Here is a 27421-nt window from a genome sequence, read left to right as displayed (position 1 = left end):
TTTTATGTTGTTTGTGAAAAGCAAATACAGTAAACTCCACCCACCAATGGGAAAGCTTAAACTAACAAACTCAATGTCTGGGCGCTCTTGTCGAGTATCTCAGACTATGTCATGTTATTTGAAGATGATTTAGTGGAACCAGTTGGATGATTGTATGGACTGTAGGCTACAATGCTGTTTTCTCAAAGAAAAAAACTGAAGGTGACGCTGCTGCATCTCTTCGGTATGTGCCCCTTGATTATTGTGACTGTGGTTGTGGAGACTTGAGACTAGAGACAGCTGTGTTAAACTCATGTGTGACACCTTTAGACATTTTTCCATGTGATACAGAAACCTCATATATATATATATATATATATATATAGGTAATCTATACATTTAGGCTTATTAGTCTTATTAGTTATGTTCCCAAATTTAATTACTATGTCTGCAGGCTTGGCTACCTGATGCTTTATACAATGTTATGGGACTTCCACTGTTGTTCCAGGCGTAGCCTACACCCTCAAGTTACACAGCTGATATAAAAAGGAGGCATCGACCCATTTGCTAATATTTTAGGGAGTTTTTACGTGCAAAAGCATTTACACAAGCATAGCTATAAAAAGCAGTTTGATGGTGGGGGCTGGGTGCTGTTTCTTTTCCGTTTTTTTTCCTTCTTTTTCATTTTCAGGGGGTGTTACACCACCACTACATCCCGTGGCTATGTTCACAAGCGTTGATGGCTACACCTAACAGTTGTGTGGAAAAAAATTGTGCAGACAAACTCTGTTGTATCTCATAGAGAAAGCGAAGTTGATCAAATTGAGTAACTCAAGGTGACTTTATCTGTTTCTCTGGGACTAATGATCTGACTGCAACCAATTTGCCTCTTATTTGAATGTTGGGCTTGAAGGGGTGGCCGAGTAGTCTAGTGGTTAGGGCGTTGGACTAGTAATTGGAAGGTTGCAAGTTCAAACCCCTGAGCTGACAAGGTACAAATATGTCGTTCTACCCCTGAACAGGCAGTTAACCCACTGTACCTCAGCCATCATTGAAAATAAGAAGTTGTTCTTAACTGACTTGCCTAAGTTTAAAACAATATATAATAATGTGAGCTCATGCAAGTCTGTGTTCAGGATGGAGAAGAGAGGGCATTTCCTCTTGGTAACAAGATTTTATCAACTCACTGCATTAGATATTTGTCCAACTTCCCTAAAGTGCTGCTCTTAAACAACTTCCCCTTTTCTGAAACTGTAATATGAACAACTGTGTTTATGTTTCGTATGACGTTTTAAAACATTATTGTCATGATAAGAACTAGAGTTGGGAATCTCCTCCATGGTGTTGTATGATTGAATGACAATGAGCATACTGTAGGTCCATCAACTAAATGAAGAACCCCCGTAGATCAAACATTCAGGGCCTGTTTCCTGGACACAGATTAAGCCCTGGACTAAAAAGTATGCACAATGTAGAATCTCCGTTAAAACAGGGGTTTAGTCCAGGACTAGGCCTAATATGTGTCTGGGAAACAAGCCCTCAAAGTATTTAAGATGTAGTGTGAGAAGGAAATGATGTGGGTTTTCAGGTTTTGGTTTTGTCTGTCAGATCTATCTTGAGTTTCTTGACTGAGGTGCTTGTGAACTGTTAAGGGACTGTAAGGTATTTATAATGAGGGATACCTGGAGAAAATTGGACCTCTCTGAAATGAATATGGATGACCCATCAGTAAAATGTATTTTTACACTCCCTGACCGTTTGAAATGAGAAAAATGACCCTCCCCTGTATCCAAAATGAAACAAAGTGGATAGCAGAGAACATGCCTACCGTTCACCCTCAATCCTAGGACAGACCAGAGCCTTTAGATATGTAGTTTTAGAAGCTGTTCTTCATTTTGTAAGCATTAGCCTACATGCCAAAGTTGTCAGATGGTTGTGGATTCACATTCCACCGCGGACAAGGGTAGAGGGGAAAAGATCTCCATTATAATAAAAGCACTGCATGAATCTATCATCTTATTTGAGTTCTGAGAAGAAATGGCCTTTTATAAACACATTTATGCAATTCTACTTCATTTTACATGACTGGAGACAAGTAGAATATTGTAATATCAAACCAGAGCAAGAGACTGAATGAGCGCATGCTACAGCACCAGAGAGGTTGTGATTTCAATACAGGCTGTTAAATAAGAGGCTAGTCTAAGTTAGGAACAGTGCTAACAGTGTAATAATGAACCAGTTACATCTGAAGTATCTAATCGTTGAATTTGAGAAAAAGACATTTGTTTTTTAACACAGAGCCGCATATCATAAGGTAGGCCTATATGCACTTGTAACTTTTTTATCTAATTTATTATATTTTATTCCATGATATTGTTGTTACAAAATAGATTTGTGCTGTCTGCGGGCATGGGAATATAAAAGCATCTGCTATGCTAAATTAACAAACTAGGCGTGCACACCACATGATACTCAAACCAAAGACTGGACAAACTCGTGTTTCTTAAAGTTCATTTAAAGGCACCGTAGAATGACTGTATAGCTTAATAAAGCATTTTTGTGTCATTATTGTTTAATTCTAAGTAATTGTTATTGGAAATGTATAAATGTATTGCTAAGGATCGATTTTCTCCTACAATGGCATACCCAAATCTAACTGCCTATAGCTCAGGACCTGAAGCAAGGATATGCATATTCTTGTTTCCATTTGAAAATAAACACTTTGAAGTTTGTGGAAATGTGAAATTAATGTAGGACAATGTAACACATTAGATCTCATAAAAGGTAATACAAACAAAAAAAACATGCAAGGCATACATTGAAATATGACTCTATTTGTAACTTCAATGTTGTCTTCAACATGGCAGCAGTGTGTGTGCAACGTTTCAGACTGATCCAGTGAAGAATTACATCACTACACAAAATGTTGCATTAAGTCTGCGAGGGGTTTACGTGATAAAAGTTTGCCGTGATAGCTACTGTAAATTGGACACTGCAGTTAGGTTAGCAAGAATGTAAGCATCCTGCCCATTTAAGGCATGTCTATGTCCCAGAAAGTTGGCTGTTGTTCTAATCATTTTATCTCATATTGAACAACAACTGTCCCGGTTTAGCCACACTGATCCTGTAGAGGTTTTAAAGGGCTGTTGTTGATGTGTTCTTGAAATGCTGAGCGCTCCTGCCTTCCTGTAGTGTCACAAATGCTTCACAATTAATTTCTCAAATGGCAGGCTATAGCCTTGAAATAATATGAATATAGCCTAAATAATTCATTTTTGTTCCTTCCTAGACTACCTGGCTTACTCCTGACTAGAGCTATGTTGTTTAATAGCCTGTTGAAATGTGCAACTTCAATTGATAGTGACAGAATCACACATTACTTCCCAAGCAAAGTAAATGTGTCTCCTCGACTATAGAAGGTTGAAGCGCAACCTTCTAAGTCATAAGTTAGGTTTTCATCCAATTTGGACAGATTTTCATGCAAATACCCTAGAATCTGCATAAAGAAAATCTGCACACCTGTGGTGTTTTTCCACAAAATTGACTTTTCACAGATAAAAATCAGTGTTTGATGACGTAATGAACACAAAATGCACTTTTTAGTTTAACTTTTCATTCACCAAATAAAAATCGAAAGTTCAAAAGTTTCCATTGCCTTTTAAACTATACCAATAGTATTGTCATTAGCAAATGTGTACTATTGTAAGGGGTGCGTACTGGCAGAGAAGTCAGGCGCAGGAGAGCAAGACTGATTTACAACAGTGCAGTTTAATAAATAAAACCACTGTAAACAGTACAATAAATCAATGGGCAAAATTCCAGACAAGGACATGGGGGACAAAGGGTTAAATACACCACATGTAATGATGGAATTGAAGGTGTGTGGTAAGACAAGACAAAACAAATGGAAAATGAAAGGTGGATCGGCGATGGCTAGATGACCGGTGACGTCGACTGCCGAACAAGGAGGGGGACCGACTTCGGAGGAAGTCATGACAACTATGGTCTTGGCATGTGCGCTGTAGCCAACAGATTACAGACATAGTGTTTAGGCTGTGCGGGTAAAGTCTACATCAGGTGTAGGCAACCCTGGTCCTGGAGTGTCGCAGGCTCTTCATGATTTTGATTTAACCTACCTGGAAGACCAGGTGTGTTGAATTTAGGATATCACTGAACTGCTGAATTACATCAGTTGGTCAGGTGTGGTGCCTAGTTGGAACAAAATCCTGCAGTACCTGCAGAACTCCAGGAACAGGGTTCCCTACCCCTGGTCTACATGATGAGATCATTATGGATTTTTTAAATATGTAAAACGGCAGTCAAGTATTGATCATAATGTCACCAGAATCAGATCCTCGATATTTATTGGAAAGAAGCATCAAGATCACAGTGCAATTTCAACACCCTGTGAAGTTCATTAGTTCTTTCATCTGTAGCCTATTAAACTGCATTGTTTCCGGAGTCGTAGTGGGAGGATCACACACGATATCATCGTGTGACTTCGATGTGATGGTTTTAAAATATTTTATATTTGCGCATAAATGCGTTTCCACCAGAGAAGAGCTTTGACAGGGATGAGCGGGAGCTGCCCGACCATAAAGGTGAGAGGGCCAAGATTCCAGAGGTGGCCGAACGGAGTGCTCGGTTTGGGATGTAGGGTTCGAGCATAGCCTGAAGGTAAGAAGGTGCAGTTCCCCTTGCTGCTCCATAGGCAACCACCAGGGTCTTGAAGATGATTCGAGCTTCGACTGGAAGACAAAGCAGAGGAGCGGGGTGACATGGGAGAACTTAAGAAGGTTGAACACCAGGTGGGCTGTGGGATTCTGGATAAGTTACAGGGGTTGGAAGGCACAAGAGTGGAGCCCAGCCATCAGAGAGTTGCAGAAGTCTAGACGGGAGATGACAAGTGTCTGGATTAGGACCTGCACCGCTTCCTGTGTATGGAAAGGCTGTACACTATGGATGTTGTACAGCATGCACCTGCAGGAGCGAGTCCCTGCTTTGATATTTACAGAGAACGACAGGGTGTTGTTCAGTGTAACGCGATGTCCTTTCCCGGGAGGAAGATCAGCTCCATTTTTGTCAAGGTTGAGCTTGAGGTGATTGGCCGCCATATAAGTTTAGATGTCTGCCAGGCAGACATGTTGCAACTTGGGTGTCAGAAGTTGGAAGGAGAAGAGCAGTTGCGTTTCATCCGCATAGCAATGATAGGAGAGACCATGTGAGGATATGACAGAGCCGAGTGACTTTGTGTAAAGAGAAAAGAGGAGAGAACCGAACCCTGGGGGACACCAGTAGTGAGATCACGTGGTGCAGACACAGATCCTCTCCACACCACCTGGTAGGAGTGACCTGCCAGGTAGGTTGCAATCCAGGAGTGTGCAGAGCCTGAGATGCCCAGGCCTGAGAGGGTGGAGAGGAGGATCTGATCGTCCACTTTGGCGAAGATAGAGGATAGATCTAGTAGGATGAGAAAGAGTCAGCTTGTTAGGGTCATGAAAAGCATTCTGAGAGAGATAACAAGAGAGTTGGTCAGAGACCAAGTGTTTTGGAAAGAAAAGAAAGGGATTACCGGAAGGTAGTTTGACATCAGAGAGGTCGAGTGTTGGATTCTTGAGAAGAGGAGCCATTGGCCATCTTGATGTCAGAGGGGCCAGTGGTTAGGGATGAGTTGATTAGGAATGGGAATAGGTAACAAATGACATGAACCTCCCCTGGACTAAATTTAAAAAAATACTAAACCTTCCCCTTGACTGAAATTGAAAAAGCATTTTCCTCCAGGTCACAACCACCCCCTAATTGGAAGAACACACCTGGCTGTTGACCAAGAAAATGCATTGAAGGGAAGGTAGCATAAAACTAACCACATATTTGCATTGGTATACGAATCCAAGTTACACCAAACTTGTCATTTCTTTAGTTATTACATAAAACCGAGTCATGTCGTAAAACAAATTCTGGGGTGTAATGTAATATGGAGACCCCAGAAAACCAGATTATTCCCTAGGATGTAAACTCCCACAGAAATAACTTCAAATTAAACCAAATCATTTGCACTCATTATTATTGGTTTCAATCAAATGCTTTGCTTCCAAAGAACTTTCTTCTTCTGGAAGTGTTCCAAGAGTTTCACTTTCTTCTCATCAGTCCAAAAGCCTTCAAGGAACCCAGAGTTTTCACATGGATTTTTTTTTAGCCAGAAAGAATCATATCTACACAGCACAACAATTGTCATTGGAAGCACAGTGTTTCCCTTCTGAATAATTATACTACCATCAAATATCCCCATCTCTTCATAATGTATCACATGACATAGACTAAGTCATAATTTAAATACTATCTTTGATGAGACTCTGTGGCAGAGCATAGCATCTGCTAATTGGGTTACACTATTCATTTGTTATGTTAACACTATAACATGTAGTAGCCTAACCCTTCTGTTGGAAAATACTATATTTCACTGTTGGCCGCATCTTGTTCTAGATAAAAGTGCATTGCACAAGCCACAACATGTCGCTCACAGTACATAATATGTATTTGAAAAGTACAATTAACTGAGTAATGGAATATGGGTTTACCGTTCTTAGAGTACTCAATCCTTACTATGAAGGCCCATGGGATGCTGCCTTCTGCCCTTCACACTCCTTCTTCATCTAGCAAGAGAAGGATGTGTTAGCAACAACTATTTAAAAAAATACTGCTACTACTACTAATAATAATAATAATCCACAGGTGGACAAAATGTTTGAGGACATAGATGTCAAAACATGAGAAGGAGAAGATATTAAGGGTAGAAAAATAGGGAATAGCCGTTGTATTACTTTGATTAATGATAATCACTTCTTGCATATCAGTAACTGCCAAGACTGACTATAGCCTATAACGGCCTTAATCTGGATTTACACTGTACTAGGCATACTCTAATAGAGGCTCTGCAAATGTTTTGTAACTTTTAGCTGCTAAACATTTTCACTTTCTGTCATTTATTATTGCTCAGTTTAACACCTGGTAGAGTGAAAGCCAAGCCTCTGCTGACTTACACTGGATGACATTTTGTCATCAAACCCCTCTGCTTCTTTTGCCTCACAGACTGTGGACGTCGAACACATAAAAAAATAACAGGAATCAGACAATCATCATTTACAAGATGTGATTGAACTGTGCTGTGTCTAGTCAACTTTTTTCTTACCACCTCAGGTCTTATCCCAGCTTTGATGAGACTAGTACGTGCAACTTCCATTGTAGGCCTATTTACTCCCCAGGCTCCATTTTTAAATGATATGGAACCATCTTGGAAATCGTTGAAATGGTCTCTATGTGGACTGACATGGGCTGGGAATGTCATGCCAGATTAGGCCTTTGTCTAATTGTCTCTTTTGCTTGTGTCTTGTGTGTTTCTGTGCTCTCTTTATATATATATGTGAGCTGTGGAAAGGATTTAAATCTTCTGAGGACGGTACACTTTGTCTAATCGAATCCAATTTTGTTATTCCTGGTAATACCTTGCCCTTCTGACTCCACATTGGAGAAATTCCCTTTTGATTAGCTGAGGTGATTTGATCAAGTGTGAAATGCTCTATCGAGGCACAGTTGATCCTTGATTGCGATACAGTTTTGGAAACCTTGAACATTCAACTTAATTATCATCCAGAAATAACCTTTAAAGTAGGCCTACACAAGATAAACTTAGTGTTTGCTGTTTTAACACAGATTTCTACAAAGATGTTTTGTTTTTACACAGCTTTGAACCAATGTTTTTTTTCATTCAGTGTCCTAGTTCAGGTAAATATGCAATGAAAACACTAATGTGGGAATCTGTGTCCAAACAATGCACAAATAGTGCATCATTTTGTATTTGTAAAATTATTTTGGGGTGATATGAAGGTAGAGTTACTGTAGTTGGCAAGATCATATTGCATGCAATGATTATTAGCCGGTTAGACAGAGCATCGGCCGTCGGGAATGCTGTACACAGTGACTCCAATGGGATAATATTTTTATTTTACCTTTATTAACTAGTCAAGTCAGTTAAGAACAAATTCTTATTTTCAATGACAGCCTAGGAACAGGCTGTCAACTTCAGGGGCAGAAAAACAACCTTGTCAGCTTGGGGGTTTGAACTTGCAACCTTCCGGTTACTAGTCCAAAGCTCTAACCACTAGGCTACCCTGCCACCCCAATGAGAACACAATAGCTGTATGGCCTTGCTTTCTCATAAGCAGGTTAGACCTAGCTCTGATTCACCCAAGATGTGTTTGGTTTTCGCCAGGCATAATGGGAAGCTAGTCGTCCAAAAAGTTATACCTTTGACTCATCTGTCCTGTAGAGCATTCTTCCAAGAGTCTTGATGATCATCCAAGTGCTTCCATTTTTGTTTTGTTTTTGTTGATGTCTGGTGAAAACCAAACATTGCATTCCACAGTAAGAACCTCATACCAACAGTCAAGCAGGTGGTAGTGTGATGGATTGTGGATGCTTTGCTGCCTCAGGACCTAGATGACTTGCCATAGAAGGACATAAATTCTGCTATGTATCAGAGAATTGTCTGTCCATCCGTCTGTGAGCTGAAGCGCAGCTGGGTCATGCAGCAAGACAATTATCAAAAACAGACAATTAAGTCTACATGAAAATGGTTTTAAATCAACACATTTTTAGTTTTGGATTGGCTGAGTCAAGGTCCAGACTCAATCCCAATTTAAATGTTGTGGCAGAACTTGAAACAAGCAGTTCATGCTTGAAAACCTACAAATGTCACTGAGTTAAAGCAGTTATGCATGCAAGAGTGGACAAAATTTCTCCACAGCGATGTGAGAGACTGATCAACAACTACAGGAAGCATTTGTGTAATTATGGTGTTATTGACGGTACGTTTGTTTATTCCATGTGTAACTCTGTGTTGTTGTTTGTGTCGCACTGCTTTGTCAATTGTCATAGGCACATCAGAGATCATATCATTCCCTTGAACTGTTGAGTAGTGTTACTTTTAGAGTTAAATATATCCAGCCTGAAAAAATAAGCAGAGTTCTGCTCTCCTTCTTCAAGCCATTTTTTCATTGATCTGAATGAAGCACCTCCTGCCTTAACCTTGTCAATTTCATCCAGTTTATTTTGTTGGTTAACTAACTTAGCTTTATCCGTATCTGAAAGACGATTAGGAGGTCTCTGGAAGAGTGAGGTATTTCTTTATGTAACATTTTCCTCTTCTATCCTTCTGGTCTTTGCAAGATCACTGCTATATTTTCTTAAATATTTACCAGTTTCAAAATTTAGAAGTTCCCAGTTTGTCCATATATTCACTTTTTCTCTGGGCTTTATTCCAAAAATGTATTACTAAACCAGTGAAATTAGACTATTTCATGTTTTAATATGAAGCTATTCAATTTCCGTTATTAAGCTTTTTATTGACTATCATTACAGGGCAATATTCACACTTGTATGTGAATAGCTCTATGGTCTGTTACAGGCGTGTCAATCATTTGAAAATAAACCATTTATTTAGCCCTCTGAATCCAGCCGATAGTTAATATGTGAACGCCTAGTATATGTTTTGTTACACCAGGTATTGGATCTCTCAAGAGGAAACTTCTCTCTCCATAAATCTAAATCTAAATCCAACTTCTGCAGAAATAACTTTATATTGGCATTCAGAGATGTAGACTGCCGTGGTGGCCACCTATCAAGATAATTATCTAAAGCAATATTAAAATCTCTACCTATTAAGAGTAAGGAGCTGGGAAATGTAGAATATCAATGTAAAATTAGATTTTCTACAGCCTCAAGGACAAAGTTCTTGTTTTGAGTTGTTCCCATAAATATTGACAGTATCCAAAATCATTTGACTAAATTCAATAATAAAGAAAAAAGATAATGACCTCTTGAAATACCAACAACCACACCATATGCATAGACCTTGAGTTCAAAAATCTATATATACTTATAATTAACTGTCAATCAGCTAAATAAAAAATTGACTAGCTTTCAGTCAGCAACCAAAAATACCCCTGAAGTAGCCTTTTCCTATAAAATTACGACTGCAGTTTATATATAAATGTCTTGGAATATTTACATTTTGGAGAATCTCTTAAACAATGGGTTAAAGTTATGTAGTGTAACCCTAGGTGTAAAATAGTCAATAATGGCTACTTCTCAGAAACAAGTCAATTGTCAAGAGGAGTAAAACAAGGTTGTCCACCATCAGCATATCTATTTATTATGGCCATCGAAATGTTAGCTATTAAAATCAGATCTGACAATAATATCAAGGGCCTAGAAATCCAGCGCTTAAAAACTTGAATGCTGATGATTCATTGTTTATTTTAAATCCACAGTTTGGATCTCTCCACAGCCTCATAGATAATCTAACCTCTCTGGATTAGAACCAAATTATGATAAATGTACTATATTACATATTAGATCACAAAAAAAGACAACTTTTGCATTACCGTGTAGTTTACCAATAAAATGGTATGACGGTGAAGTGGACATTCTCACGCTGATTAGCTCTTCAGTCATATCGCAGTTTACCTATTTGCTTAGGGCCTTGTCTACACCTAGCGACTTGTTTTTTTAATTAGATGAAAGAAAGAATATTCCATTTGATTTGTAACGGCATATTTATATTATGGATATGAATTCAGAGGGCAGAAATTGTTAAAAATGAAACTGTTGTACCTCTCCCTAAAGGCTTTAATCATACAAAAGTTACACTTAAATCTGAACTGGTTCTCCAGCAGATTAGTAAGAATGTCTCAGCCCATGTTCAAGAATGGCTTTTTTTTTAACCTTCATTAAGATTACAACCATTCATTATTGGTTTCAGGTGTGATAGGCCAAGGCCAGAGTGACCCCAAGGGCCAAGACTGAGCAGCCCTGCCTAAATGGGTATCTCCCTTGATGTGGGCATGCTTTCAATACAGACTCCATTTATCATACAGTATTCCATATAAGGAATACAGACCTTATGAAAGTTGCACAGTATACCCTTAATTGTGTAATAAATCAAATCTAGTGATACATAACTTGACATTTCTACCATCCATTGTGACATTGTGGGAGGATAACCAACCTTCCAATTAATGGCAATGCATTTCTTAGCCGCTATAAATGCTAGGTTACACAGTTTCTTCTGATAACAGTCTCCAGTGTCAACATTTCAAAGCAAACAAAAACAGGATGTGGACATGCTGGGATAAAAGAACATACACTTTGCCAGAATTCATCCACCCTTCACAAGACAATAACATGTTCAAATATTTTTGTGCTTTACACCTCCAGCGGAATAATGCAATTTCTGAATGCATGATATTCAGTTTAACTTGCATATACAGTGGCAAGAAAATATATGTGAACTCTTTGGAATTATCTGGATTTCTGCATAAATTGGTCATAAAATTTGGTCTGATCTTCATCTAAGTCACAACAACAGACAAACACAGTCTGCTTAAATTAATAACACACAAATGATTGTTGTTTTCTTGTCTATATTGAATACATCATTTAAACATTCACAGTGTAGGTTGGAAAAACCCTAGGCTTTCTCCAAAAGCTCATTGGAATCAGGAGTCTGCTAACCTGGAGTACAATCATTGAGATGAGATTGGAGATGTTGGTTAGAGCTGCCCTGCCCTATAAAAACACTCACAAAATGTGAGTTTGCTGATGTGCCTGATGTGAACCATGCCTCGAACAAAAGAAATCTCAGAAGAGATGAACTTCTTCATGATCGGTGTCCCTTCCAAGGGACGGTTGAGCTAACGTATGCTAATGCGATTAGCATGAGTTTGTAAGTAAACAAGAAAATTTCCCAGGACATAGACATATCTGATATTGGCAGAAAGCTTCAATTCTTGTTAATCTAACTGCACTGTCCAATTTACAGTAGCTAATTACAGTGAAATAATACCATGCTATTGTTTGAGGAGAGTGTACAGTTTTGATCATGAAAAGTTAATAAACAAATTACGCACATTTGGGATGTCTTGATACAATTATTTTAACAGAAATGCAATGGTTCATTGGATCAGTCTATAACGTTGCACATACACTGTGCAATCTAGTGGCCAAATTCTAAATTGTAGCTGGGCTGGAATAATACATCATGTCCTTTTTTTTACATTTCAAAGATGATTGTACAAAAAAATACAAAAGAACGGTTGTTTTTTTCTATGTATTATCTTTTACCAGATCTATTGTGTTATATTCCCCTACATTCCTTTCACATTTCCACAAACTTTGAAGTGTTTCCTTTCAAATGGTACCAAGAATATGCATATCCTTGCATCACGGCCTGAGTTACAGGCAGTTAGATTTGGGTATGTCGTTTTAGGCAAAAATTGATAAAAAGAAAGGGGTGGATCCTTCATTTAAGCAGACTGTGTTTGTGTATTGTTGTGAATTAGACTCCAGGTCATTCCAAAGGGTTCACATACTTTTTCTTTCCACTGTAGTACATTCTATGGATGATCTTAAACTGCAGTCATTTGTGTCTGAGATTATATGAACATGACTGGGCATATCTGCATCCATTCATCATCATCAATAGTGTCTCCCTGGTCATCCACACATTTTTATTTGACATGTTTGGTGTCATCGGGAAAAGCCACTATCAACCCATGATACAGTTTGGAAATCAACTTAGAGGTTTGTCTGACTGCTTTAAAATAATTTTTATCTTGAAGCTTCTTGCCTGTCCAGTGTTTGCTGCACTGAGAGATAAAAGTGTTGTATCTGCAAAAGTTCCCCTCTGTGCAGTAACAGACTGGTCTTCCCTGACTGCCTGACCCTGCTGAGTCCCCTGTCACCATCTGATACTGTTCAGATGAGGCATGACAAAGAATTACCTTGGTGTGCATGTATACATTATATTATCCAAGAAAACAATCAATGGTTCAATAATTGAAAGTACCATTATTCCCAGATCACAGACAGTAGCCTACCCATCAACTCAAGATGGAACTTTGTACCCATTCACTGATTGTTATAATATATTGCAAAATTCGCATGAGCTCCATAGACAGATCTTACCTGGCTGTCTGACCCTGCTGGGAAACCTGTCACCATCTCATCCTGCTAAGACATGATGAGCATAGTGTTGTGTACTGACTGTGCACCATGACAGTGAAGCCTGTAGAGCTGTTAATACCGTGTCAGTGTGAAAAGTAGGGAGTTAGCTGGGGAAACTGATAGATCAATAACGTTACATTGCTATACCGACTAATAAAAACTCACATTACGTCGGAATATATATCTCTTTAATAGTTTGGCCGCTTTTCATTGTTTGATTCAGGTCTAGTGTGATTGAGTCAAAAATAATAGCTAAAGTTAGTGAGCTAGCAAGCTAACGTTTGCCAACTTTTGCCTAGCTCTAGCTAATGGTACATCATAACATTTACTTCGGTATACAGTGCCCTCCACTAATATTGGAACCCTTGGTAAATATGAGCAAAACAGGCTGTGAATTGTTTTGTTGTTGCTGTTTATCCTTATGGTCTTTCATTCAAAATGTTCACAAAAATCAGTAAAATTATTGAGAGAAAAAATGTATAATAAATGTGATAAATATTTCTCTCCGGAAACATGTGTCACAATTTTTTTTTCTTTTTTTCTTTTTTTCACCTTTATTTAACCAGGTAGGCTAGTTGAGAACAAGTTCTCATTTGCAACTGTGACCTGGTCAAGATAAAGCATAGCAGTGTGAACAGACAACACAGAGTTACACATGGAGTAAACAATTAACAAGTCAATAACACAGTAGAAAAAAGGAGAGTCTATATACATTGCGTGCAAAAGGCATGAGGAGGTAGCAGAATAATTACAATTGAAGATTAACACTGGAGTGATAAATGATCAGATGGTCATGTACAGGTAGAGATATTGGTGTTCAAAAGAGCATAAAATAAAATAAATAAAAACAGTATGGGGATGAGGTAGGTAAAATTGGGTGGGCTATTTACCAATAGACTATGTACAGCTGCAGCGATCGGTTAGCTGCTCAGATAGCAGATGTTTGAAGTTGGTGAGGGAGATAAAAGTCTCCAACTTCAGCGATTTTTGCAATTCGTTCCAGTCACAGGCAGCAGAGAACTGGAACGAAAGGCGGCCAAAGGAGGTGTTGGCTTTAGGGATGATCAGTGAGATACACCTGCTGGAGCGCGTGCTACGGGTGGGTGTTGCCATCGTGACCAGTGAACTGAGATAAGGCGGAGCATTACCTAGCATGGATTTGTAGATGACCTGGAGCCAGTGTGTCTGGTGACGAATATGTAGCGAGGGCCAGCTGACTAGAGCATACAGGTCGCAGTTGTGGGTGGTATAAGGTGCTTTAGTGACAAAACGGATGGCACTGTGATAAACTGCATCCAGTTTGCTGAGTAGAGTGTTGGAAGCTATTTTGTAGATGACATCGCCGAAGTCGAGGATCGGTAGGATAGTCAGTTTACGAGGGTAAGTTTGGTGGCGTGAGTGAAGGAGGCTTTGTTGCGGAATAGAAAGCCGACTCTAGATTTGATTGGAGATTGGAGATGTTTGATATGAGTCTGGAAGGAGAGTTTACAGTCTAGCCAGACACCTAGGTACTTATAGATGTCCACATATTCAAGGTCGGAACCATCCAGGGTGGTGATGCTAGTCGGGCGTGCGGGTGCAGGCAGCGAATGGTTGAAAAGCATGCATTTGGTTTTACTAGCGTTTAAGAGCAGTTGGAGGCCACGGAAGGAGTGTTGTATGGCATTGAAGCTCGTTTGGAGGTTAGATAGCAAGGTGTCCAAGGACGGGCCGGAAGTATACAGAATGATGCCGTCTGCGTAGAGGTGGATCAGGGAATCGCCCGCAGCAAGAGCAACATCATTGATATATACAGAAAAAAGAGTCGGCCCGAGAATTGAACCCTGTGGCACCCCCATAGAGACTGCCAGAGGACCGGACAGCATGCCCTCCGATTTGGCACACTGAACTCTGTCTGCAAAGTAGTTGGTGAACCAGGCAAGGCAGTCATCAGAAAAACCGAGGCTACTGAGTCTGCCGATAAGAATATGGTGATTGACAGAGTCGAAAGCCTTGGCAAGGTCGATGAAGACGGCTGCACAGTACTGTCTTTTATCGATGGCGGTTATGATATCGTTTAGTACCTTGAGCGTGGCTGAGGTGCACCTGTGACCGGCTCGGAAACCAGATTGCACAGCGGAGAAGGTACGGTGGGATTCGAGATGGTCAGTGACCTGTTTGTTGACTTGGCTTTCGAAGACCTTAGATAGGCAGGGAAGGATGGATATAGGTCTGTAACAGTTTGGGTCCAGGGTGTCTCCCCCTTTGAAGAGGGGGATGACTGCGGCAGCTTTCCAATCCTTGGGGATCTCAGACGATATGAAAGAGACGTTGAACAGGCTGGTAATAGGGGTTGTGACAATGGCGGCGGATAGTTTCAGAAATAGAGGGTCCAGATTGTCAAGCCCAGCTGATTTGTACGGGTCCAGGTTTTGCAGCTCTTTCAGAACATCTGCTATCTGGATTTGGGTAAAGGAGAACCTGGAGAGGCTTGGGCAAGTAGCTGCGGGGGGGGGGGCGTAGCTGTTGGCCGAGGTTGGAGTAGCCAGGCGGAAGGCATGGCCAGCCTTTGAGAAATGCTTGTTGAAGTTTTCGATAATCATGGATTTATCGGTGGTGACCATGTTACCTAGCCTCAGTGCAGTGGGCAGCTGGGAGGAGGTGCTCTTGTTCTCCATGGACTTCACAGTGTCCCATAACTTTTTGGAGTTGGAGCTACAGGATGCAAATTTCTGCCTGAAGAAGCTGGCCTTAGCTTTCCTGACTGACTGCGTGTATTGGTTCCTGACTTCCCTGAACAGTTGCATATCGCGGGGACTATTCGATGCTATTGCAGTCCGCCACAGGATGTTTTTGTGCTGGTCGAGGGCAGTCAGGTCTGGAGTGAACCAAGGGCTATATCTGTTCTTGGTTCTGCATTTTTTGAACGGAGCATGCTTATCTAAAATGGTGAGGAAGTTACTTTTAAAGAATGACCAGGCATCCTCAACTGACGGGATGAGGTCAATGTCCTTCCAGGATACTCGGGCCAGGTCGATTAGTGTTTTAGGGAGCGTTTGACAGTGATGAGGGGTGGTCGTTTGACTGCGGATCCGTAGCGGATACAGGCAATGAGGCACCCCTAGAAATTCTAATGAGTAAATCTAACTGAAGTATATTCCCAGTCATATTTTATGTTTTTAAGTTCACCTAAGTTATTAGGAATGCTTAAGTGGTAAGCAATGACTTCCTGTTTCACCGGGGTATAAATAGGAGGTGATATACAGGCCAAGTTCCCATATTTATCCATCGCTATGGTAAAGACCCGAGAATACAGTAATGTTGTGCAACAAAATGTTGCTGGGCTGCACAAATCAGGAAATGGTTAAAAGAACATAATTCAAAGGTTGAAAATGCCCATTTATAGAATAATAGTGAAAACTATGAAATAACACACATCAAAACTATGAAATAACACATATGGAATCATGTAGTAACCAAAAAAGGGTTAAACAAATCTACATATATTTTATACTTTAGATTCTTCTAAGTTGCCACCCTTTGCCTTGATGACAGCTTTGCACACTGTTGGCATTCTCTCAACCAGCTTCATGAGTTAGTCATCTAGAAAACCCTTGAATGACTAGGTGTGTCCAAACTTTTGACTGGTACTCTATATTTGAGAAAAAAATATTTGTTTTATGATAAGAATGTATTTTTTCTTTCAATTATTCTACTTTAATTAAAGGTTGGATTTGTGTGATTTTTTAAATGAAAGCCCAAGAGGATAAACAATAAAGTTTTATCACTGCCCATTTTGCTCATATTTGCCAAGGGTGCCAAAATTAGTGGAGAGCACTGTATATATTGTATCTGTCCCTAACAATATAAACAAAATCATACCGCTGCCTGTACAAAATATATTTCCACCAGTTCTGAAGTTATATGTTGCTGTAACAAGTAATGCATGCAAATATCTTTTGTCCTCTTTTGTCCTGGTAAATTTTGACTAAGATTAATGTGTTTCTCTATTATGTTATAGGACTACTGTATGTTCTGACCGTTCTGATGCGTGAACACGTATTTTTGTGATTATGTTGATTATTAAACATAGTCCTATAGCCTAACATAACAGTCTGAGGTGTTTTCCGACACTCGCAAAATCGATGAAATAGTTGTTTTTTACTAAATATGTTTTGTTTTAACACTTTATTAAACAGTGCATAAAGCTATACTCTGATCTTAGTTTTTTTTTGTCATATCAGTGTTTGCTTATCCTGGATGAGTATGACAACAAATAGACAAAAAAACACAGAGCACCATGTCAATGTAGGCATTTAGGGTTGGTTTCCCGGACACAAATGAAGAATTAACATTTTCATTTAAAGTATTTTTAGTCAAGAACCAGTTTGACGAAATTGTTGAATCTCTAATCAACTTTCAGCTTAGATCTCTGCTTGCTATGAAATCTAATCTTAATGTTCATAAGTCAGGCTTCTGAACAAGACATAGCACCATCTCGGCAGCATCACTGGATGTATATTAAGCAGTACTTGAGTAAAAGTAAATAAACCTTAATAGAAAATGACTCAAGTAAAAGTGAAAGTCACCCAGTAAAATACTACTTGAGTAAAAGTATAATATAATTTTGTTTGAAATATACTAAAGTATCAAAAGTAAAAGTATAAATAATTTCACATTTCTTAAATTAAGCAAACCAGATGGCATCATTTTCTTATTTATTTTAATGTACGGATAGCAAGGGGAACGCTCCAATACTCAGACATCATTTACAAACTAAACATGTGTTCAGTGAGTCATCAGATCAGAGGCAGTAGGGATGTCCAGGGATGTTCTCTTGGTAAGTGTGTAAATGTTATCATTGTCCTGTCCTGCTAAGCTTTCAAAATGTAAAAATAGTACTTTTGGGTGTCAGGGACAATGTATGGGGTAAAAAGTATATATATACAGTATATATATATATATATATATATTATTTCGGAATGTAGTGAAGTAAAGGTAAAAGTTGTCAAAAATATAAATAATCAAGTAAAGTACAGATACCCAAACAAACTTCTTAAGTAGTACTTTCAAGTATTTTATTAAGTGGTCAATTGTTTGGATCAGTGTTCATTTTGACAGCAAAAATAGTGACTAAAATATTTCCAAACATTTCAAATATTTTTCAGTGGCAATTAACTTCCTAAATAGACCAAGAACAAACTATAGGCTAAAATAATTTTCATTTCAGTTTACTAAAACGAGACATCCCTAAATTATCTCTGCACAATGTGCTTTACAAAATTAAAAACAATAGCAGCATTGATTTAAATAGTGATGCCACAGTCTAGCTATGTTTTTCTCTTCCTTGTGTACAGCAGTAGGTTGCTTGTGTATAGCAGTAGGAGTTTCTAGTCTTGCTCATTCCTCTCACTTTCCCAACTGCATTTCATAGTCAGTTTCGGTGGAACCAAGTCTCAATCTTATCCTGAGAGAAAACGTCTTGGTTCTAGCTCTTACCGTTCAAAGGATATGACCCATGTTACCGGCGCTACGTTTTGGTGGGCCCCATTTTCATTTTTAAATTACAGACATAAGAGTACCAGACCCGAACACAGGGATGGCTAACTCTCGAGGTCCCGTGGATCACTACGGAATTAATTAAATCTGCATTCAGTTTTTTTGCGCCCCATGTATGAAATGATCTGCAGCGCTCTGCACCATGATGCTCTGGGGACTCTAGGGCAGTTCAGGTTGTACATTTTGTATAATTTGTGCATATGCAGGGCTCTCTTGAAAAATTGGTTTTAGTCTCAATGTGATTTCACTGTCAAAATAAAGGAAAAAAGAAGGTAATAAAGGATTGTGATTTCTTTTACAACGATGGCATTTCAGTGATTTGTGCCATTAACCGCAGAATAAGAATTTGCTGAGATAGTCTTTACTTCCATGTGAACTTAATTTCAGTATCTACACTGAAAGGTGCTGTCCAGAACATAAAAGGGTTATTCAGCTGTCCCCATAGGATGACCCGTTGAAGAACATTTTCTGTTTTCAACCCTTTTGGGTTCCATGTACAACCCTTACCCCCAGGGGGCTATACATGGAACCCAAAAGGGTTCGACCTGGAACCAAAACGTTTTTTTAAATATATATCTAGAACCAAAAATGGTTATCTTATGGGGACAGCCGAAGAACCCTTTTGGAACCATTTTCTGTAAGAGTGTATACTTTCTTTCCGAACTGTCACCATCACATCAGGCCTTTACAGTTTTTCCCGGTGGCTAAGACACTTTCAATGAAACTTTTAATGGAACTCCATCATAACCTAATGAGCACAACAGTATTATTTTTTGTCAAACTGTAAGTCATTACTCGTTGCTTTCACACAAAAATCTAATGCTCAGCTACATTTTTTTGCAAAACAGTAAACACAACTCACTACAAAAGGCGCAAAACTCATGTCAATTTGTTTTTAAACATTCGGTGACAGCTGATACAAATTACTCCCGTGAATGTGAACTTCTTCTGCGCACGTGCACACTTCTTTACACAATGTTCACTGAGCAATCAGTCCTTATTCATGCATTATAGAGATCACTCACCTCTGACTTACTGTTTGCAAGAATGGACCTAGTAAGAGGCCGAGGGCAAGGACAAAGGAGAGGTAGAGGGGCCCATAGAGGAAGAGGGGTTCAGATGTGTAGAGGTGGAACGTTTATAATTACCGTCCACATGACCAGATGTCCCTACTAGATGGAAAGAAAACCGGTTATATGCCAATCACTGCAGAGAACTGTCAAGCATGGATGTGCCATGCAAGGAGATGTTTTCCTCACTGAATTGCAAGGGAAAAGATCCAGGGTGATGTTGATGAAAACATGAATGGACCAAATGTAGTGTATACTGTAATGGGGTTGCCTTTTCTACATTGATTTGTTTTTGCAGTGATTTGTTAGCCTGGTGTATTTTATTTTGATTCTCTGTACATACTGTACAGCATCACTGCATTTGTGAAGGACAACATATTCATGCTCTTCAGTGACATTCTTTCTGTATTGGTCATCTTTGGTTAAATAATTTCAGGAAAAAATAATACAACCCGTGCTGTGATAATATATTAACTCGTCTTTTATGGTGCATACTATAATTATAGTAACAACAAATGGCACAGAAATATGAAAGAGGGTTAACTATGTTAGAGTATATTGATAGTTGTGCTTCTACACCTACATTGCTTGCTGTTTGGGGTTTTAGGCTGGGTTTCTGTACAGCACTTTGAGATATCAGCTGATGTACGAAGGGCTATATAAATAAATTTGATTTGATTTGATTTGATTTGTAATTAGTATTTATTGGGCCATTGTGTAACTATTGATAGTTGTAATTAGTATTTATTGGGCCATTGTGTAACGATTTATTGAAATAACTTTTCATTAGATAACAAGTTGTATGTTTTGATGGAGGTAGTACATTTTGTGTCATGTATTTAATGTTTTGAGAGTCTTAATGCATTTTGCAAATGAAATGTGTCATTTTGGCCAACGTGTTTCAGTTTTGGGCTGCATGTTAATTGTTTAGAAAACGTTAATTCTGTTTGGACACATTTTATCAAGAAAAACTGCAATTTGCTACATTGCTATTTTATTAGAGAATAACTATGATATTTAAGTCAATGCGTTGATATTGAGTCTCTCTTCCTCTCCACAGTACTCTGTTCAGCCCAGCATTCAGCCCAACCTGAGACTCGGCAGGTGAATGGCATCGTGGGAACGGTTTTCTATTTTCCAGAAAGGGTGTTGAACTCTGGCAATTTACTTTATGGAGACCTTGGCAGTATTGCACATGTGTACCCTGGTAAACAAAGTAATACAAACCTTGAGAAGAGATATAAAAACCACCTTCACTGGAACAATGTTACTGGAGTCTTCACTTTGTCAGACCTACAAATATATGATTCTGGGGTTTATACTGTGGAGAATACAGATGAAGGGAAGACAAAACATATATTTCAGCTGACTGTGTACTGTAAGTGTGTGTGTGTGCTGTAAATTACAACATCATTAAAGTGGCAATCAGCAGTAGAAACAATACTAAAGCTGTCAACTTTTGGTTTGGTAAAAAGTTGAGGGATGGGTCTGGAGAACTGTAACCACTCTCAAATTCATAGACCAAGCTATGGATTCAAGGACTGATCAGCCATCATGTAAAATATTATAGTGTGTAGACATATAGTGTTTGTTTACAATTTCGTTGTTTACAAACACCGGAGTAAATCTTTTTTATGGGTTCTAAGCTCAAGAAGCATTTATAAATATTATTCAAGAATCAATGGGTACATTTCATTCATTTCTAAATCCAAAAATGAATGTAGCAACTGCTCTTTGCTACATTAAAGAAGTTTCATTTCACTAATTCAAATTTTTTCATTATTTGTCTTCCAGATGTTCTGTCCAAACCTCAGGTGACGGTCCATGATGACATCTCCTGTAGCGTGATGTGTTCTGTGGAGAACGGGAGAGAGGTGACCCTGTCCTGGTACAAAGGAGGGGAGATCCTCAACCAGACCAGCAGCCCTGACCACAACATCACCCTCTCTCTACCTCTCAAGTTGGATGAACAGAACAGAGACTCTTACAGATGTGAGGCTGCCAACCCAGTCAGCAAGGAGACAGCTGTTGTTCCACATTCCTGTATAGAGAGTGATCCCTCTAAGGTGACAGGTAAAACATGTACAGTATTAATGTTACATTGCAGACATCCAGACAATACCAACTTCTATATGAAACAATAAGTATGGTAGAGCTCATTTAATGAAACCCAATGTTTTAATTAAAGTATTGTTTTCTCTCTTTATATTAGATGGTGATGAGAGGACTCGAGGTTGTCTTATTATTGCTGTAATCTGTGTTCTGGTGGCTTCAGGACTTGTTGGTTTTGCAATATATCTTAAGAAGAGGAGAAACGGACACTCACATGCAGGTATTTCGTTTTTTACAGGGTGAGGTCATTCTCCTTGTCAAATTCAAAACATGTTGTGCACAACCTTTTTTAATTATAATGGATAGTGTTTTGGAAAAGGTAAGAAGAGTTTGCCTGAACAACGGATGCAGGTCAAATGAAGTGGCTTATCTTCCACACTTCCTCTGCTTGGTCAGACAGTTGCATTGTCTCAGACCACTTCTCTAAATGTTGATAAAGCAGAAGGCACACACACACAAGCACACTCTGACAATATTTAATTCCTAGCTTCGCTGGTGCCAAACAGACCTCACAGACACAAGAATCCATAGTAACATGAGTCCTTAGTGTTTGTAGAACCTGTCTTGGGGGTGAGCATGTGTGCATATCTGTCAGTAACTCCCACCCACACTGTATATTTCATTTACTTTATTTGCCTTTATAGATTCACCTGAAAGAAAGCAAGATGATGTTCAGTATGCAGAGATAACTCACATTAAACCAGCAGAAAACCAGGTTAGTAATAATTCTACAGGCTGATAAACATAGGAGATGTAATACAGCTGCTTTATCAGCCCTCATGTCTACAACTGTTGGCTTTATCTCTGTATCAGTGGGTTCATGTGGTATTGAGCTGCACAGACCACCTGAGTTTGATAACTGGCCTGATGTCACTGCAACCAGTTTTGCCCAAATTAAATGTTTGGGTTGCACAATGAGACGCCACACTGCATATTGTACATACAGTACCAGTCAAACGTTTGGACACACCTACCCATTCAACCGGTCTCACAACTGCAGACCACATGTAACCATACCAGCCAGTACCTCCACATCAGGCTTCTTCACCTGCAGGTTGTCTGGGAGGGGAGGGAAGGGAGGGGGGGCCTGGCTCCCAAGTGGGTGGACCTATGCCCTCCCTGGCCTACCCATTGCTGCGCCCTTGCCCAGTCATGAGAAATCCATAGATTAGAGCCTATTGAATTCATTTCAATTGACTGATGTCCTTATATGAACTGTAATTCAGTTAAATCTTTGAAATTGTTGCAAGTTGCATTCATATTTTTGTTCAGTATAGCAATGCCTTTGATCTTCTTGTGCCTTTAACAGTATGTGTCAAGTCAGTGAACTTTTAAGCTTGGCTTCTTTGTTCCTCCCACTAGATTTAGGAATGGTTCTAGATGTGTTGACTGTTGAGTTACCTACTGCAGAACAATGAGAATAGACAAGAGAGCATCAGACATGTCTTGTTTCCTTCCTCTGGTACAAAGTATCTAATAACGTAACATATGATCAGTTTTACTTTCTGTTGTTGTTTTCCGACACCCCCCTCTTTCCTTGTCCCTCTCAATCCCTCCCTCCCTCCCTCCCTCCCTCCCTCCCTCCCTCCCTCCCTCCCTCCCTCCCTCCCTCCCTCCCTCCCTCCCTCCCTCCCTCCCTCCCTCCCTCTGTTTAGGAGGAGCGAACAGGTATACAAGGACTGGAGTCACTTAGAGACAACCCTAACCTGACATTAGTTTATTATACACTCCGGTAACATCACATGGCTGCCAGCGAGGATGTTGACACTGCATGAAGGAGAGGGAACAGGAAGTTAATGAGAGGGTGACATGATAATCCACATCCAAGAGAAAGCGTTACATCTTAGTGGACTTTGAGACAAGATTATAGTAAATATTCATCTCGAAAACTTTTGCACAGTTGTTCCTGGAGAAAATTCCCATTTAACCATTGAAGTCTTGTTATCATTTCAAACCTCCTTTGTTGGTCATTCTCAGTCTCTTGTTGAATTGGGGCCTCGATGAGATTCACTGATGCAGACAAATTAAATAACTATACCTATAGGGTTATAAGTAGGGTGATCCCTCTTTTCAAGTGCCCATTATCCCAATGTATAGATCAAAACAAATGGAACCTCTTTTAATACAATTCACTAGTGTGTTTGCTACGCTACAGCTGGGCCGAAACTTCTTTTCAGTATTGTCTGTCCTGTTGTTTAAATGTAGGTGCCTCCCCTGTATCTTTTTATAGCTGGTCATTGTTTAGCTTGCCAGTGGATAGCAGCTGTGTACAAAAAAAGCAGATGTTTGGTGAGATATAGCCGCCTACTCCTCAGCACAATGGCTATTGGGCTATGTTGGAAACCACCATATATATTATGTTGAAACATTTCTGAGTGGTAGATCTTGATTTGCCTTTTGACTCAGAAAGTGACCTTTGGTGAGATTTTACTGTTATTGCTTTTCACAAAATGCAGACATGATTAAGTGTAGTTCAGATCTTGCTTTGACTACAACTGTGTTCATGCAGTTTGAATGTACGAAAGTCAGAGTTTAGTTTATTAAGAAGGACCTTTTATTGCTTGTCCTTATCTAGGTACACAGTATGTAGCTCATGATCTCTTAAGAATACAATCACTCCCTCCTGCAGACTCCCCTATTAGAGCATGTTGTGCTCCACCTACATTAGCCCACATACAGTATACAGTGGGGCAAAAAAGTATTTAGTCAGCCACCAATTGTGCATGTTCTCCCACTTAAAAAGATGAGAGAGGCCTGTAATTTTCATCATAGGTACACTTCAACTATGACGGACAAAATGAAAAAAGAAAATCCAGAAAATCACATTGTAGGATTTTTTATGAATTTATTTGCAAATTATGGTGGAAAATAAGTAGTTGGTCACCTACAAACAAGCAAGATGTATGGCTCTCACAGACCTGTAACTACTTCTTTAAGAGGCCTCCACTCGTTACCTGTATTAATGGCACCTGTTTGAACTTGTAATCAGTATAAAAGACACCTGTCCACAACCTCAAACAGTCACACTCCAAACTCCACTATGGCCAAGATCAAAGAGCTGTCAAAGGACACCAGAAACAAAATTGTAGACCTGCACCAGGCTGGGAAGACTGAATCTGCAATAGGTAAGCATCTTGGTTTGAAGAAATCAACTGTGGGAGCTATTATTAGGAAATGGAAGACATACAAGACCACTGATAATCTCCCTCGATCTGGGGCTCCACGCAAGATCTCACCCCGTGGGGTCAAAATGATCACAAGAACGGTGAGCGAAAATCCCAGAACCACACGGGGGGAAGTAGTGAATGACCTGCAGAGAGCTGGGACCAAAGTAACAAAGCCTACCATCAGTAACACACTACGCCGCCAGGGACTCAAATCCTGCAGTGCCAGACGTGTCCCCCTGCTTAAGCAGTACATGTCCAGGCCCGTCTGAAGTTTGCTAGAGAGCATTTGGATGATCCAGATGAAGATTGGGAGAATGTCATATGGTCAGATGAAACCAAAATAGATATTTTTGGTAAAAACTCAACTCGTCGTGTTTGGAGGACAAAGAATGCTGAGTTGCATCCAAAGAACACCATACCTACTGTGAAGCATGGGGGTGGAAACATCATGCTTTGGGGCTGTTTACAGAAAATGTTTCAGAGGAGCTAGCCAACAACACAGCTAACACAATTACTTCCATTTCTTTGTATATATATATGTATGTATGTATATATCATAAAAATGATGCCCGCTGATTCATGATTTTGACAGGCTGAGAAACTCTGCCTAATTTTCTCTCTCGTCCCAACTCCCGACCCCTACACATTCATTACTATGGGACAGTTGGAGATCAAATCTGAATATTGAAAAAATATTGCATATGTTGGAGAGACAGGCAACAAGGTTTATAGAAATCTCCGCTGTTGATAACTAAATGTTAGTCGAAAAGAAATGTGAGATAATGTCTAGATGCTTTTTGTAGTGGAGATCAAGTTTATAAATTGCTTGGCTGAATCTCGCCGAAGATGGTGCCTCTTCCTGTTCCGCGGCGCTCGGCGGTCGTAGTCGCCGGGCTATTAGCTGCCATCGATTCCCTTTCCGTTTGTTTCTGTTTATTGGGTTTAATTGGTTACACCTGTTTTGAGTTAGGTTTTGTTTGTAGGCTATTTAGGGCACTAGGCCCGCTGGGTATTTGTGCGGGCTTGTTTCCTGTTATCGATGTATGAGTGTTATCAGTATTTTTCCGGACAGGTTTTAGTCCGGTGTATTTTTGGGACGGGTTGTTTCATGCGCCCTGGTGTTTTGCATGTCGTGGAATCACAGTCTATGGAATAAAATATCCACGTACTGAATTACCTGCTCTCTGCGCTTGACTCCTCCACTCGCCATCATTAGAAGTTGTAACAGGCTGATGAGACAGTGGATTGCGCAGTCAGATGGAACAGAGTAAATAGGCATTTTAACGTCATAGATTTATCCGGAGGAAACCTGTGGAATAGACACCGGCTGGAATATGCATTTAACCAATCAGCATTCAGGATTAGACCCACTCGTTGAATAATATGTCATGTTTTGTGTTTTGTGTGGACCCCAGGAAGAGTAGCAGCTGCTTTTGCAACAGCTGATGGGGATCCTAATAAATGTCCAAATACCAAATGTAGCCTACTGCTAGCGTCAAATTAGGAGGGACCACTGTAATTGTTGAGTGGTTTTCAAGTGTATTTCTCTATTTATTGAGTTTAAGTGTATTTGGGACATTTTGTCCTGTTACTTTTAATGCCAGGCAGCTGTACATTTCTAATATTAAAATATTGACTAATCCTATTAAAATTCAAGCATTGCTTTCAAGGCAACAATGTGTTATTCTTCTAATGTATTTTCCACATATAGTGGTTTAACATTTTTATATTTCAGTATACTGTATACTGTACTGTACATATTACACCATGTTGTACTCTGAGCCAGTGTACCGTATAGTGTAAGTCTTGAAAGATGTGTCAGCAAAATGTACTCAAACCTTTCTATGCTTTTACATTTGGACTGTGCTCATGCATTATTGTGCCAAATTTATATTTTATATAAAAACATGTCTTGTATATTATGCCATGCCAAATATAATTTTAATCACATTTGGTCAGAAAACACGAGTGCCTAATTTATCATTCTGTGCATTTATGTGATGTTTTTTTTCCACAAAGATGTTTTGTTAAATAACATGTATATTTTATATTTTAAAAACAACTTTACGATAAAGTGGTCTGACGTAACATCACCATCTTTTCAAATCTCTGATCATGGTCGATAATGCATTGTTTAGCCAGCTACACCTGTGCTTCATAAATTAACTGCCCACTTCCAACACTTGCTCTGGAAAAAAATGCTTCCCACAATCTCTTTCACTTGCTGAGTTTCAGACTGGGCTGAATGCTGGGCTTCAGAGAGTAGATAGCTTAGATATCTCAGTATCAACACACTTCTCACAAAGTACAGTATATATTATATACGTAAGCTACAATATTTTGAGCCTGTTTTTTTCCAGGTAAAACCCCCAAAAACGGCAGTCTTTTTTTGCTCATGCTGCAACACTTGTCTGGAAACTAACTGCAGTATGTTCACCCATTTCACTTCTCTGTCCATGATCTATTTAATAAAGCACATTACCTGTTCCTCAA

General features: G+C 39.4%; 1 protein-coding gene across 5 annotated transcripts; it reads left to right on the top strand.

The window, feature by feature from the left end:
• Window positions 1–27421, top strand: LOC116365351 (hepatocyte cell adhesion molecule-like). Of its 5 annotated transcripts, none has more exons than XM_031817999.1 (6): window positions 1–223; window positions 20710–20856; window positions 21444–21722; window positions 21925–21981; window positions 22406–22476; window positions 23417–27421. In XM_031817999.1, the coding sequence occupies exons 1-6, from the start codon at window positions 172–174 to the stop codon at window positions 23495–23497; spliced, it is 687 nt and encodes a 228-aa protein (XP_031673859.1). In that variant the 5' UTR covers window positions 1–171; the 3' UTR covers window positions 23498–27421. The 5 variants fall into 5 exon arrangements, 4 of the variants coding, with proteins under 4 accessions (XP_031673859.1, XP_031673858.1, XP_031673857.1 ...); XR_004208092.1 differs by having other exon boundaries at window positions 25–223; window positions 20710–20753; window positions 21862–21981; XM_031817998.1 differs by having other exon boundaries at window positions 25–223; window positions 21862–21981.

The sequence above is a fragment of the Oncorhynchus kisutch genome, unplaced genomic scaffold, assembly GCF_002021735.2.
Source record: "Oncorhynchus kisutch isolate 150728-3 unplaced genomic scaffold, Okis_V2 scaffold1222, whole genome shotgun sequence".
Lineage (NCBI taxonomy): Eukaryota > Metazoa > Chordata > Actinopteri > Salmoniformes > Salmonidae > Oncorhynchus > Oncorhynchus kisutch.
The sequence above is the reverse complement of the archived record's forward strand: the minus strand, read 5'-3'. Positions and strand labels throughout refer to the sequence as shown.